Source organism: Oryzias latipes, chromosome 20, assembly GCF_002234675.1.
Source record: "Oryzias latipes chromosome 20, ASM223467v1".
NCBI classification, from domain to species: Eukaryota; Metazoa; Chordata; class Actinopteri; order Beloniformes; family Adrianichthyidae; genus Oryzias; species Oryzias latipes.
Genome location: NC_019878.2, coordinates 8,343,852 through 8,356,167, shown reverse-complemented (window position 1 = coordinate 8,356,167; position 12,316 = coordinate 8,343,852). Strand labels below are relative to the sequence as shown.

Below are 12,316 nucleotides of genomic sequence, written 5' to 3'. Positions count from 1 at the left end.
TCTTTGCACTGAGCTATGAATTCTTTAGAACAAACCATTTTTGCTTATAACGTCCTAAAAGCTCCAACTCAGAGCCTTAAAGGCCCACTCTGATATGTTTTCTGTGTTTTCAACATCTTCTTGTGGCATTTTTCTGACGATGGAGGACGTGTTTAAAGAAAATTAAGCTTCAAACTGCATTTCTGGGTATTTCTACATTCAAATCAATGTGAATCAGGAGCAAATGAAAAGAAAATGTCGGAGGAAAAAGAGCATATTTGTGATGTGGAAAATACACTGGGTTGAGCCACAAGCTGCCTGCTCCTCTCCATTCTGATGCATTCACTTGCAGACAAATGGATCCATGAACGTCTTTGTTTTCCTCATTTGAGCTGGAATCTGGATCAAAACTAAACAACTGGATTGCTCCAATATTGTTAGTCATTTTTGCTGCACTAGTAATGTTAGGTTGGAGTGTGAAGGGCTGTAAACGGAGAATTCTGAAATGGGAAGGGAAATAAATAGGGGGGGTTGGGTCCCTCTGCGCCAACTGTCCTGCTCACAACTCAGAGGTGAATTTCTGTTGAACTATTAGAAAACAATCTGTTTTTTTGTTGGGGGGGGGGGGGGGGGGGGGGGGGGCTAAAAAAACAGCATATTTATAATTAAAAGATTGTCAGAAATGCTTTTGAAATAGCTCAAAAACTGATGGGCGTGGAACTTTAAATTAATCTTTTTTTCTCTGATCATCATGACTTTTGATCTCATGATGACCTGAATCCCTAAATGTAACACCACATCCCTCCATCACACCCCCTACTTATTAAAATAAAAAGATTGACTGACTTGTGCTTTTAATGTATAAATATCTGATCAAGCAGCACTCTCCACCCTAACTCTGCACGTGGCCCACATCTCCTCCACATCCACAAACATAAACACCAGCTCTTGCCCTCCGCTGGGTGTGTCCTGCCATCTCTGCAGCCTCTGCAGCTGATGTTGATTAACAGCTCCAGATGATCCGTGGAGTTCGCCTGAGTGGCTAAATCAGTCTTCCTCTCTCCCACACTCTCAATCACATGCGGGTACCTGTCACATATATCCTCCCTCTTCAAAGCCAGAGGCTAGCTCCTCTGATCTTGTCAAGCAGACGCTGGCCAAACACCAAAGAAAGTTTTTTCCACATTAACAGTGTTTGTTGCTTTTGCTAAGATGCAGAAACAGTTTTTTTATAAGTTTGCAAAGGAAATTATAAAAAAAAAATCATTTAGGCGTTTTTTTTATTCAATTTTCTGTGAAGTTGGACAAAAATTCAATGTAAAAAAAATGAAAAATCAAATCAGAATGCAAATGCTTACATCATGCTTATGCTATGTTTACATTGAGCATGTGACGTGCGTTCAAGGACGTGCTTAACTGCACCTGCAGTTGGAAGAGGCTTAGTGCAAAATGTCAATAAGTTGCAAATCTTGTGAATCTTATTCGTTCATAGTTTTATTTCGATATATATAAAAACTTGGTGTCCAATAATTTAGGCAGTTCCCCACTGCAATTAATAATTTGTCCTCCATGATCAATTTTCCAATGACTGGCTGAATGAATAGGAACCCCATTCATTCATCACTACCATACGAGTTTCCGTTTGGTCAAAGTTCAACTTGGTTTAACTTTCAGGGTGCGTTCAATAGCTGCACATTTTGTCTTTGGAGCTTGAAAAACAGTTGTAGAAACTTGCATAGCTATAAGTGAAGACCATTTTTTTAAACCCGGATGCCCAAAGCACGCATTTGTATAGACTTCTCATTGGTAGTGACCACTTGAAAGCGCTTTGTCGAGGGCGGCAGAACGTAGCTTCAGACAGAAGGATGTTAAGTCCAAAAAATCAGGATAAATTTCAAGACGGCTGTCTAACTTCTAAGTGCTTATGAGGATCTAAAATGAGATTGGATAAGAGGAAACATGCAGGACACTAAGTGGACACTAAGTTTTGATCTCACAGATGTTGACAGGTAGAGCAGCGATGAGTGCTGCAGATAAAACACAAAGTGTTGTGAGAAAAGGCTTGTCAGGAGAGAGGGAAGGAGAGAGATGAAAAGAATTAGGTCCCTCAGAATGCAGGAGGTAGAAGCAGAAACCAAGGTGAGCCTTTTAATTGGCTGCTTGGAGACAACAGCTTCAAGGGGAATGCATGAGATCTGCAGACAGAGAGAAAAAGAGATCACAGTAACATCACAAGGAATTTGAGGAAAGGTCCTTCTCTCTTTGGCTTTGGCTGTCCCTGCTTCCCTGCATGAGTCCTACTAAAACTTGACTGATGGTTTAATAAATAATGCTGAACCTCCAGCTTTTGGATAAAGTTTTTTTTGAGTTTGTCTCAGTGGCTTACATCAAAGAGTTAATTCATCTTGTTTTATCGGACAGAGTATCCGTGTTCTGGCATGCTGGGAATGGTATCAGGCTTGATCGCCGACAGCCAGATCACTGCATCGTCCCACACCGACAGGAACTGGGTACCTGAGAACGCCCGGCTCCTCACCAGCAGGACGGGGTGGACCCTGCTGCCCCAGCCGCAGCCCTTCAGCAAAGAGTGGCTGCAGGTGGATCTGGGGGAGGAGAAGCGAGTGAAAGGGTTGATCATCCAGGGAGGAATGCACCGTGACAACAAGGTGTTCATGAAGAAGTTCCGCCTGGGCTACAGCAGCAACGGCTCTGACTGGAGGATGGTGTTGGACCCCACTGGGAACAAGCCAAAGGTAGGTCTGACTCTGTGTCTATCCATCCAGGCCTTTCAGGGTCATGGGGTTAGAGCATGTTTTTGGGATTGTCTGAAGAAACCAGAGTACCTGGAGAAAGAATTTGAACCAGGGCCTTCTTGCTGTGAGGCAAGAGCACGAACCACTGTGCCTCCTTGTGGCCTACTTGGTGTGCAATTGGGTGTTAATTCAGGTTTGATTAGGATGGTTTGATTTTCCAACATGTCCAGGGTGTACCCCACCTTCACCTAACTGCGGCTGGATAGCCTCCAGCAACCCCATGACCTCAAACAGGAATGAGCAGGTTTAGAAAATGAATGGATGGATAGTTTGATTTTCCAACACAAGTACAATATTCAAAGAGCAAAATTGAAAAACGGGTATTTCAACTTTCCCTCAGGGGATTGATTTCTGTTTTGACGCAGTTCGGTCAGTGGGACGTTGCGTCTCGCAGTTATGAGTCACTTATTGTAAGTCAATTTCAGCAGTGCGCTGAATCACATTAGGATAAGCATCTGAAATCTCTCAGAGGCCTTTTCTCAGTTTCCTGCTTTGTATTCTGCTCAACACACACCGTTCAGCCTTTCGTATGGATGGTGAAATCTCCCCAGAGGAGAGCGGGATGGGAAGAGTCCAGAGAAAACGGGAGACCAAAGACAAGAGAGGAAATGATGTGAAACTCAGAGAGAAGCAATCGTAGATTTATCTGCCAGCATCACTCTGTGGAAAGAAGAAATGCTTTTCTCATTGGACGCATATATAAAAACAAAAGACACCTATCAGGGGTATGCGGCCGGCCACGCACATTTTCAAGAAGGGCCTGTCCCCAATTACAAGTGTTTCTGGCAGGGCATAAATCTGATCAAGATGGGTGCTGGGTTGATTTATAAAGGGAGTGAGGGGAATCCATATCCAGCCTGTCCTGGTTAGCTGTGTTTCTGCACAGCATTCAAAGCTCTCTGGGATCCTTCACGTGATCACATCCATTAATCCACATCCATCAATCCTCTATCTCTGTCTTACGTTTGCTTTGAGCCTCTTTCTCCTTCAATATTGTCTTTGCCTTGTTAAAAGTTTAAGCTTAAATTAAAGAAACTTGCTTTTTCTTTTTTTGGTTCTTTAGAGTTCTCATAGGTTAGGTTTCCATTATTGTATCCCCCCTTCCCCCTCAAACCCATGATTCTTCATCTTTGCATGTCACTTAAGAACTTAGAAAGATGAAGAGAAATATAACATTGTTGTTGCTTTCTCTGACAGATATTTGAAGGTAACAGCAATTATGACACTCCTGAGCTGAGGACAGTGGAGCCCCTGCTGACCCGTTTCATCAGGATTTATCCGGATAGGTCACCTCCTGCCGGAATGGGCCTACGACTCGAGCTGCTGGGCTGTGAAGTCGAAGGTAAGCAGGAAGAACATGCAATCATCAGTCAAATGTTTGGTTCTCTCTGGTCTCTATATTTTCTTTTTTGGAGAAAAACCTTTATTATTGGAGAAAAACCTTTAAACCAGTACGAATGTCAAAACATTAAAAAGAAATTACAATCTTCTAACCACAAAGTTCTGATTCAGGCTCAGAACAGGACAGACCCACTCAGCGCAGAGGGGTAGGCAATGCTGAGAAACCTTAATCACAACTGGCCTTACAGTTGGATATGGGGCGTCTGCGGATGAAAAATGGGCAAACCTGTACAGGGCATAGCCCGCATGAAATTTTAAGATTGTTGACCACTTGGTGAGCCTGTAGAGTGAAAATGTTCATGAACTTTTTCTTTTCTACGGTCACGCTGCAAGCGACAGCAAACACTTAATACGCAATGGTCAGTAAGGGTGAAGTAGGTGATACACAGGAATGTTGTATGGATTATTTATTTTCTAAACCTACTTGAACTCTTCGCACTGTGCAAGGAGGCCCGTAATTTCTGTTTAAGCGATAAGCATGAAGCCTGGCTGCTAGAAACTAAGAAGTTCCATTCTCATGATGTCCCTTTAGGTGCCTGCGCGAGCATCAAAAGTACTACAAGACACCCCTGTGCTCCCTTTAGGATAGGGCCACTCCTTTCTACGACCCTCCACAGGCCCGGAAACCCTAAAAACCCATAGAACCATGTGGGTCAACCCCTAAGGCCTACCACATTCCAACTCCCCTTTCACGCTTACCCAAATAAAGTAGGAATTAAACTTTGTTTCAGTCGAAGAAGCCCTTGTAGGAATGAAGGTTTTTTAAGTATACCAGATCTGTCATCACCTTACATGGTTATTTAAAAATGTACCTGAGGGTCCGTCTGTTAAACACACAATTATTCAGCTTGTGCTCTTTATCCAAACAGGAAAGATTTCCCCTCGTTTGATCAAAGCTGCCCCTACAGGTAGCTTCTTCCGGAGGGAATCAAATGAAAGCATAAAAAGGACACCTGACCAGCTCGGTTAACGGCAGCCTGGTCCTCATCAAGCTCGTCGCAGCTGCTGCTTTGTCTTTTCGTCTTTCAAAGGACCAGCACACACTTTGCAGTGTTTGAAATTACCCTTGTTTTTTCTTTCTTATCTGTCCCTCTTAAAGCTGATGAAGCACAGAAGCGGCTCAGTGATGCAGGAGCGTGTTCGCTCTAAGTGGATTTACATATTGGATTTCAGGAAGGCCCATTCTCTTGTAAGCCTCGTGGGCTCCCACCGGGAGCTTTAGTCACACGATAATGCTTGTCTTAGGTGTTAATGCTGAACACACATACGGAGAGGTGCACACTGGGGAAAAAACCACCATCACCACTCCAAATTGGTGGCTGCAGAAGTACAATGGAAGGTGCCCGTCCGCGTGTTTGTGTGTTTAGCAAGCCACAGCAGAAGGGCTAAACCCTCATTTCTGTGAGGGGGCTCCCCTGACGCAGCGTTGACCCCATCCTCGACCTCTCCCACCCTCAATCTGACAGGGGCTGATCTGCCTCATTTTTCATCTAGGAGAGGGCGGGAACAGGAGCACACACACATGGACACACAAACACAAATCCACATTTTTCATACAGCTTACCCCAATCTGTCTGTGCCTCTCTTGCTGCTCCTTCTTTTTCTTCCACCTGTACTGTGGAAGCCTAATCGTTACTCAGTTAGTGAAAACATTCAGCAAAGCGCACACACACTGCAGGGTGGCTGTGCAGCAGCGGAGCGTAGATCGGATCTCGGCCGTCGGCCACATTTCAGTGAACCAGGCTCTAATGACAGGCCACATCGGCCCTGCCTATACACAGTCTGGTTTTTTACCCGCCCAAGCACCATGCATTAGCGTCAGTTGTCACTATTTATACACCCACAACTTGGTTATAGGAGGAATTTAACAGCAGGAATATATTATTGCCTGTTATGTTCATTTCTTGCTGCCATGTTAAAAAATGCAACGTTTATCCTTTTTACATGAAAGAAACTACTTTTGCAGCAAACACCTGCAGTTTCTAAGGCCTTATAGCATATTTTCCACACTATAAGGTGCACTTAAAAGCCTTAATTTTTTTCTAAAAATGACAGTAAGCCTTATAATCCAAAATGCCTTACATATAGATGTAAACAGATATGGAAACATTTTTAAGAGGTACACAGCGCTCTCTCAAAATCTTGGTCTGTTTTTTTGTACAAGTTGCAAACAAGGTTAGGCGTTATTGTGAATACACCAACGACACAGCTACTGTACACTAGCTAATGTGTAGCTATGCCGGACTGTGTTTTCTTTATGTGTTACTAACAAGGTTGGGAGTTAGCGTAGTCACAACAACGTTCGTTTTAAGGCCGTGTCACACTGCCACTATGTACATTTTGCGCCTGGTGCACTGATGTGTCACAAATGAACCAAGTTAAAACCACGGAAGAAGTACGAATAAACCACACAAAAAACACGTAAATAGGACATAAACCGTGTGTGATTATTGCACTGTTTTTATGGAATTCATTAGTGTGTCAATTACGTAAATTGAATGTGATATGCGACGTATACGTGATATAAAAGTTATGCATCAGTGGTACATGCGTGAAAAGCCTGTTAGACATACGTGGATATACCTGGGACAGTCGTGGAAAACCACAAATTTGCCACACAATTGTGTAAGGTTTACGTAACAATTGCATATAAACTATGTAAAATATGCATACACTGCACAATTCTTAACTGCCCAAAAATTTACAACAGCTTAAAACTGAATTTGCGTAAAGACCCGTCGGCCGAAACCCTCAATGGACATCTGGGCACATTGATGATTGATGGATTGCGTATATCACTCATGTATCATGAAAGCTTGAAATTCCAAATGTGGAAAATGCACAAAATGTACGAGGTAGCTGTGGGACGTGACAATTAGTGGTATAAGTCTGTTTTTTTCATGTTGCAATCAAGTTTGGGAGTTACAGGTGTTGTGATTATGCTAACGCGCCTAACGTGTAGCATGTTACCGACAAGTTCTAGAATTACTGTGAACGCTATCAATAAAGTCTGAATGACTGATGGAATTATTTCTGACTCTTTTGTCTCGCTTAATCCGCCTTATAGTTCTGTGTGCTTTAATATGACACAACTTCAAAAATAAACCATTCATTGAAAGTGCATCTTATAATCTGGTGAGCCTTATAGAGCAAATACGGTAGTTTGGTTCAGTGATGTGGAAAACAAAACGTACTGCTGATAACCTTGAATGAAACAATTTCCACGTAGCCAACTCAACTAAATGGTGAAATAATGTGTATCCATTGATGAAATCCTCACCCTCAGCCTCCACGCTGATCCATGTTTAAATTCTTCATCCTTCAGCTCCTACACTCCCTCCTACCATGCCGAGCACAACCCCATCTGACGAGTGTGACGACGACCAGGCGAACTGCCACAGCGGCACAGGTGATGACTACGATGTGACAGGTGCTAACATCGCCTTCATGAGACTGCGACCATCCTCCCCCTTTTGCCCCCAATGCCATCCCCCACTCTGCTTTGGCACTACCCTCGATTAAATGTCACCTTTTCTCCTCTCTGCAGCTAATGTGCTGTTTATGTGGGTGTGTGCACTCTTGCACGCATTCTTGCACGCATGTTTGCTAGCACCCGCGCATCCACTTGTGTGCTGGCTTCGTTACAACTCCAATTAGCTGCACCTGTAGCTCCCACCTCTCTCCTCAATCTGTCTCTTATCGTCTCCACCTCTGGAAACTCACAGGAGAGGGCTAATGCTCCCTCACCAGAAACTGATCTGCACACACCTGCTTCTAAAGCGCCTAATAGCCAGCTATGCAGCTCTCTTTCATCCCTACTCTTCTGCTCCCATAAATTCCTGACCCTGCACTTCCCATTAACCAGCAGTCTCCAATGATGAGCATGAACCAGTTCTTATGTTTGTTTTTTTCATTTGTAGGTTTCTCCTATAGACTCATGGACAAAAGACAATTATGATTAGTTGCTGTTGGCATAAATATTTCAAAGCATAAAGAATTGCATGAGCACAGGTACCTTCATAATGTAACCCAATATGTTTGCAGTTATCTTTTGTCCATTTTGGGATTTTACTGATACTGTTGGCACCACCTGAATGCGGTATCATATCCAGCAAATATGGCCAACATTTTTTTTTTTTCTATGGATGCCATTTGGCACTCAGAGAACGACTGGCAACTTAACATCAAACTTGTCCCAGATAGCAGAGACGTTTAGGCCAAATCTTGGCTAGTTTTGCAAAAATGTTGCTCATTTACGAGCAACTGCTATGAGACCAAAAGCACTCAAACTGCACTTAATGTGAGTTATTCTATTTTTTAGAGACGCTTTTGCATCAAGAGACAAACTTTTCTCATGGGTTACAATGAGTTTGTGTTACGGGGAGAGGATGAGGGAGTACCCAGGCGCAGAGAGGAGAGGAGGCAGGAGGTTGCAGGGAAACAGGAGCTTTAATAACTTAAACTAAGGAAACCAAAAACCACTGCAAAAGCAGGCAAACCACAACTCGAAACTCGAAACACTTAACACGCAAAACTGGGGAAGAGGAGAATATGGACCAGCACAGGAGGAAGGGAAAGACAAGACTTAAATACATACAAGGGAACAAGACACAGGTGGAAACACTCAGGACTGATGGGGAAAGGTAAAACTTGAGACAACAACAAAACAGGAAATGCTACAAAATAAAACAGGAAGTAACTCAAACAGGCCCGAACATAAAACAACTAGAACATAAAGGCAAAGAACCTAAAACCGTGACAGTTTGACCATGTGTGACCCAAAGGTTCAATGGATTTTGAGTCATGCCTAATAATGCTGTTACATAAGATTATCTACTAACTCAACTCCTGACCTAGTGAATAAAAAAAACTAGTGCCAACATTGATGCATAACCAGTTAAACCCAGATGTGATTGTTTTCAGGGAACGCTAACCATTCTGTTTTCTGTTTTGACAGGCGGGACTATAACACCAGACACCACTACTGCCGAAGTGGTTACCACGCCAGGTGAATATAAAAAATATTCTAGCTATTTCATTGCAGAACAAGTAGTCTTCAAAGACTTTTATATACAGTATGTAAAGAATGAGATAAGTATGCTGGCTCTGAAGTCCAAATCACACCAACAAATCACTCAATGCAAAACCAAACAGGAAAAAAATGTTGTCATCCAATCAGCGATGTCCCATCGCACCTACCTTTTCCAGTTTTTTCGATTTTAACTCTAACTTTACTTTTCCGAAACTTTTCGAGTCATTTGGGAATTTTGTTTTGATTTAAAAAATGTCATGTTGTTTATCATTATTTGTGTTGCTTTTTGTTATTCTCATTGTGATCTTCAATATATTTTTAATTAAGTAATTTGCTGGTGTAATTTGCACTTCAGGGCCACTGTAGATTAGATTATTGGGTGAATATCTTACTGCTTAAGACCAGGTTTGGACTCATTTCATTGAATACATGGAAGTACAGCTTTCCAGCTGTGATGTGCGTCTGTTATTAAAGCTGACAATGTTGCCCTGAAGGGCTCCTGTTGACAGTTGGAAGGAGCTTGTGTGCTGCAGGGTTAGCTGATGATTAGCGTTGTTGCTCTGCTGCTGCTTTCTCAGCATAATCGCTAATTACTAAAGGCAGTTGCTCATTGGCACACAACCGGAAAACACAAAGTAGGCGACCAAAGGAAATTAGGTGTACTCTAGAGTCACATGGACGGAAAAATACTCCTGGAGTAGGGTGATGAGGCAGCAGTCAGTGGAGAGACTCTGCTCCAGTTTGACCTTCACTAATGGGCCTTAGGCTCCACCCAGCACAATTCACTTAGTCAGCTGGCCCTTTGGCCTGTCTGTAGCTGGAGCATCAGTGGGTGACATCATGGCTGTTTTTAAATTTACAGATTTTCACAAAAAAATCAGTGTCTTAGGAAAAAGTTTATTCACCCATTATCACCCATACATCCATGTATGGGCGCAATGATGTAAATCAGACTTGAAATGCCACTTCATTATAAAAAACAAGTGATTGGTGCGGCCATTCATATTTTACTGAAGTTTTTGATCTTTCAGTCAGAGAGCCCTGGCAAGAGGGCATAAAAGGGAAAAACCAAAACTATTTTAACTGGACTTTCTATCAAGAAAAAAAGTCGTTTTGAGTCTGACATGTGGCTCCACATGAGAATTCCATCCTTTGTGTTTAATTGGGAAAATTGTTCTTTCCCTGCAGAAGCTATTTTAAAACAGTCCTGTTATCAAAGGGAGTATGTTCTCATATATTCTGCCATTTGGAAAGCAGCCTTGTCGTATCTTTAAGCCATCCCATAAAGGAGTTCACAGCCATGGCTAACATCCCAAACATCTCCCTCCCTTGTGTTTCTTGGAAGTCTTCCTTTGTCCAATTTGATAAACACCAAAGCTCTCACATATTTTTTGGCCTCTGTGGAGTTTTCATCGGTGTGGCATGGGGGATTGCATTGTTGGAAAGGGATTTGGTGTTGTTGCCATAGCTGTCTTCGTACCCCAAACCCTTGCTCTCATTAAAATTGTCATTTATTAGTGGACTTATTTCAGAACTAGTCCTTACCCCCACTTTCTATTCCCTGTCTTTGTCCTGTTCTTACCATTATTCCATTCTAGTTTTAAAACACCTGGTTACAGTCATTCATAATATTTTTTGGGAGAATGTCAGGGCTGCATTGAGTCAGTCATTCTCATGATGTTATTCATATTCTGTCTGAAACTTGTCTCCGTTTCTGAGTAGAGTTGTGTTCTGCAATCCTTTGCTGCCCTCTAGTGCTTATAGCCATCAAAGTTTATAATAAGAAAACCTCAGTGAGCCATGCAGATTTGTAGAGTAAGTGCATCCAACAGCTTTAGTCATGAGTTTTTTGTGTTGATATTTCAATACATTTAATGCATAATATTAATGCACCTTGTAAAACCTGCAGCTTTCCAGTGGTTTGCCTGCGACTTTGGCTGGGCCAATAATCCATCCTTCTGCAGCTGGACATCTGAGGACACTGGCTCTCGGTGGCAGATCCAGTCCAGTGGCACCCCAACATTGAATACCGGACCCAACATGGACCACACTGGTAAGTACTATGGTCAGTTGAGACACCCCAAAACAATTTAATTCTAATGCTGACAGCCAAATCTGGATTTGTTTGTTGTTTTTAATCTGAGTTTACTTGTCTATCAGGTGGATCAGGGAATTTCATCTACACCCTAGCAACTGGTCTTCAGGAAACAGAGGTGGCTCGACTGGTGAGTCCTACGGTCACCTCCCCAGACGCAGACCTGTGCATGTCCTTTTGGTACCACATGTTTGGGTCGCACATCGGAAAGCTGCACATTAAACAACGCAAGCAAACAGAGGATGGGCCAGCAGACATACTGCTCTGGGCTGTCAGCGGTCACCAAGGCAACCGTTGGCGGGAGGGTCGTGTCTTTGTGCCTCGTAACAATAATCCCTATCAGGTAACAAAAATGCATTTCCTTACTGTGCTAATTGAAATGGATGTTACTCTTTTGTGAATAAATGCCAGAGCCCCCACATGATTATATACATCTTCTATCCAGGTGGTGATTGAAGGCATTGTGGAGGAAAAGAGATGGGGAGACATTGCTGTAGATGACATCAAGGTTCTCGATGGCCTCAGCATGCAAGACTGTAAAGGTGAGTTTTTTGGGCTGTGTTTCCATTGAAAATCTATTTTGTATAGTCATCAAATATTAAGATTACTAAGCTTTCCTAGTGAGTTTTCTTTTGCTGGGATTCACTGAACAGTAGACCTCTTTTGTCCACTCGTTGGTTATTAAAGTTAGTCACATGCACTCGTATGGAGGGTTGACCTGTACAAATGTTGCAGGTTTTTGGGTTGTTTAGGCCTGTGGAGGGTTGGAGGGTTGTAGACAGGACCAGCTGGGTGTGTTTTGTAATTCCCCTGAGGCTCGCACGGTCACCTCAATGGATGTCTTGAAAATGAAACGTCCGATTGTCATGGTGTGGTAAGTGTATAGTGAAAGATTTGTATGGGTGAAGCATTCATACGGTGCCCATACACCACACTCAAGTTGTTAGTAAGGTTCGCGTACAATACGGGGCATGCAGGTGCCTTATAAGGGCCAGT

At 42.8% G+C, this 12,316-nt stretch overlaps 1 protein-coding gene across 2 annotated transcripts in view; it reads left to right on the top strand.

The window, feature by feature from the left end:
- The window catches only part of nrp1 (neuropilin 1), a 69,015-nt gene that overhangs the window by 53,095 nt on the left and 3,604 nt on the right, over nt 1-12,316 (top strand). The window contains exons 11-17 of one of the 2 annotated variants that reach the window (XM_023950444.1): nt 2,401-2,732; nt 3,990-4,134; nt 7,519-7,623; nt 9,151-9,201; nt 11,135-11,278; nt 11,386-11,663; nt 11,766-11,862. In XM_023950444.1, coding sequence (XP_023806212.1) covers nt 2,401-2,732; nt 3,990-4,134; nt 7,519-7,623; nt 9,151-9,201; nt 11,135-11,278; nt 11,386-11,663; nt 11,766-11,862 — 1,152 coding nt within the window. The remainder of the gene's footprint in view (nt 1-2,400; nt 2,733-3,989; nt 4,135-7,518; nt 7,624-9,150; nt 9,202-11,134; nt 11,279-11,385; nt 11,664-11,765; nt 11,863-12,316) is intronic. The other variant, XM_023950445.1, reaches the window with a different exon arrangement.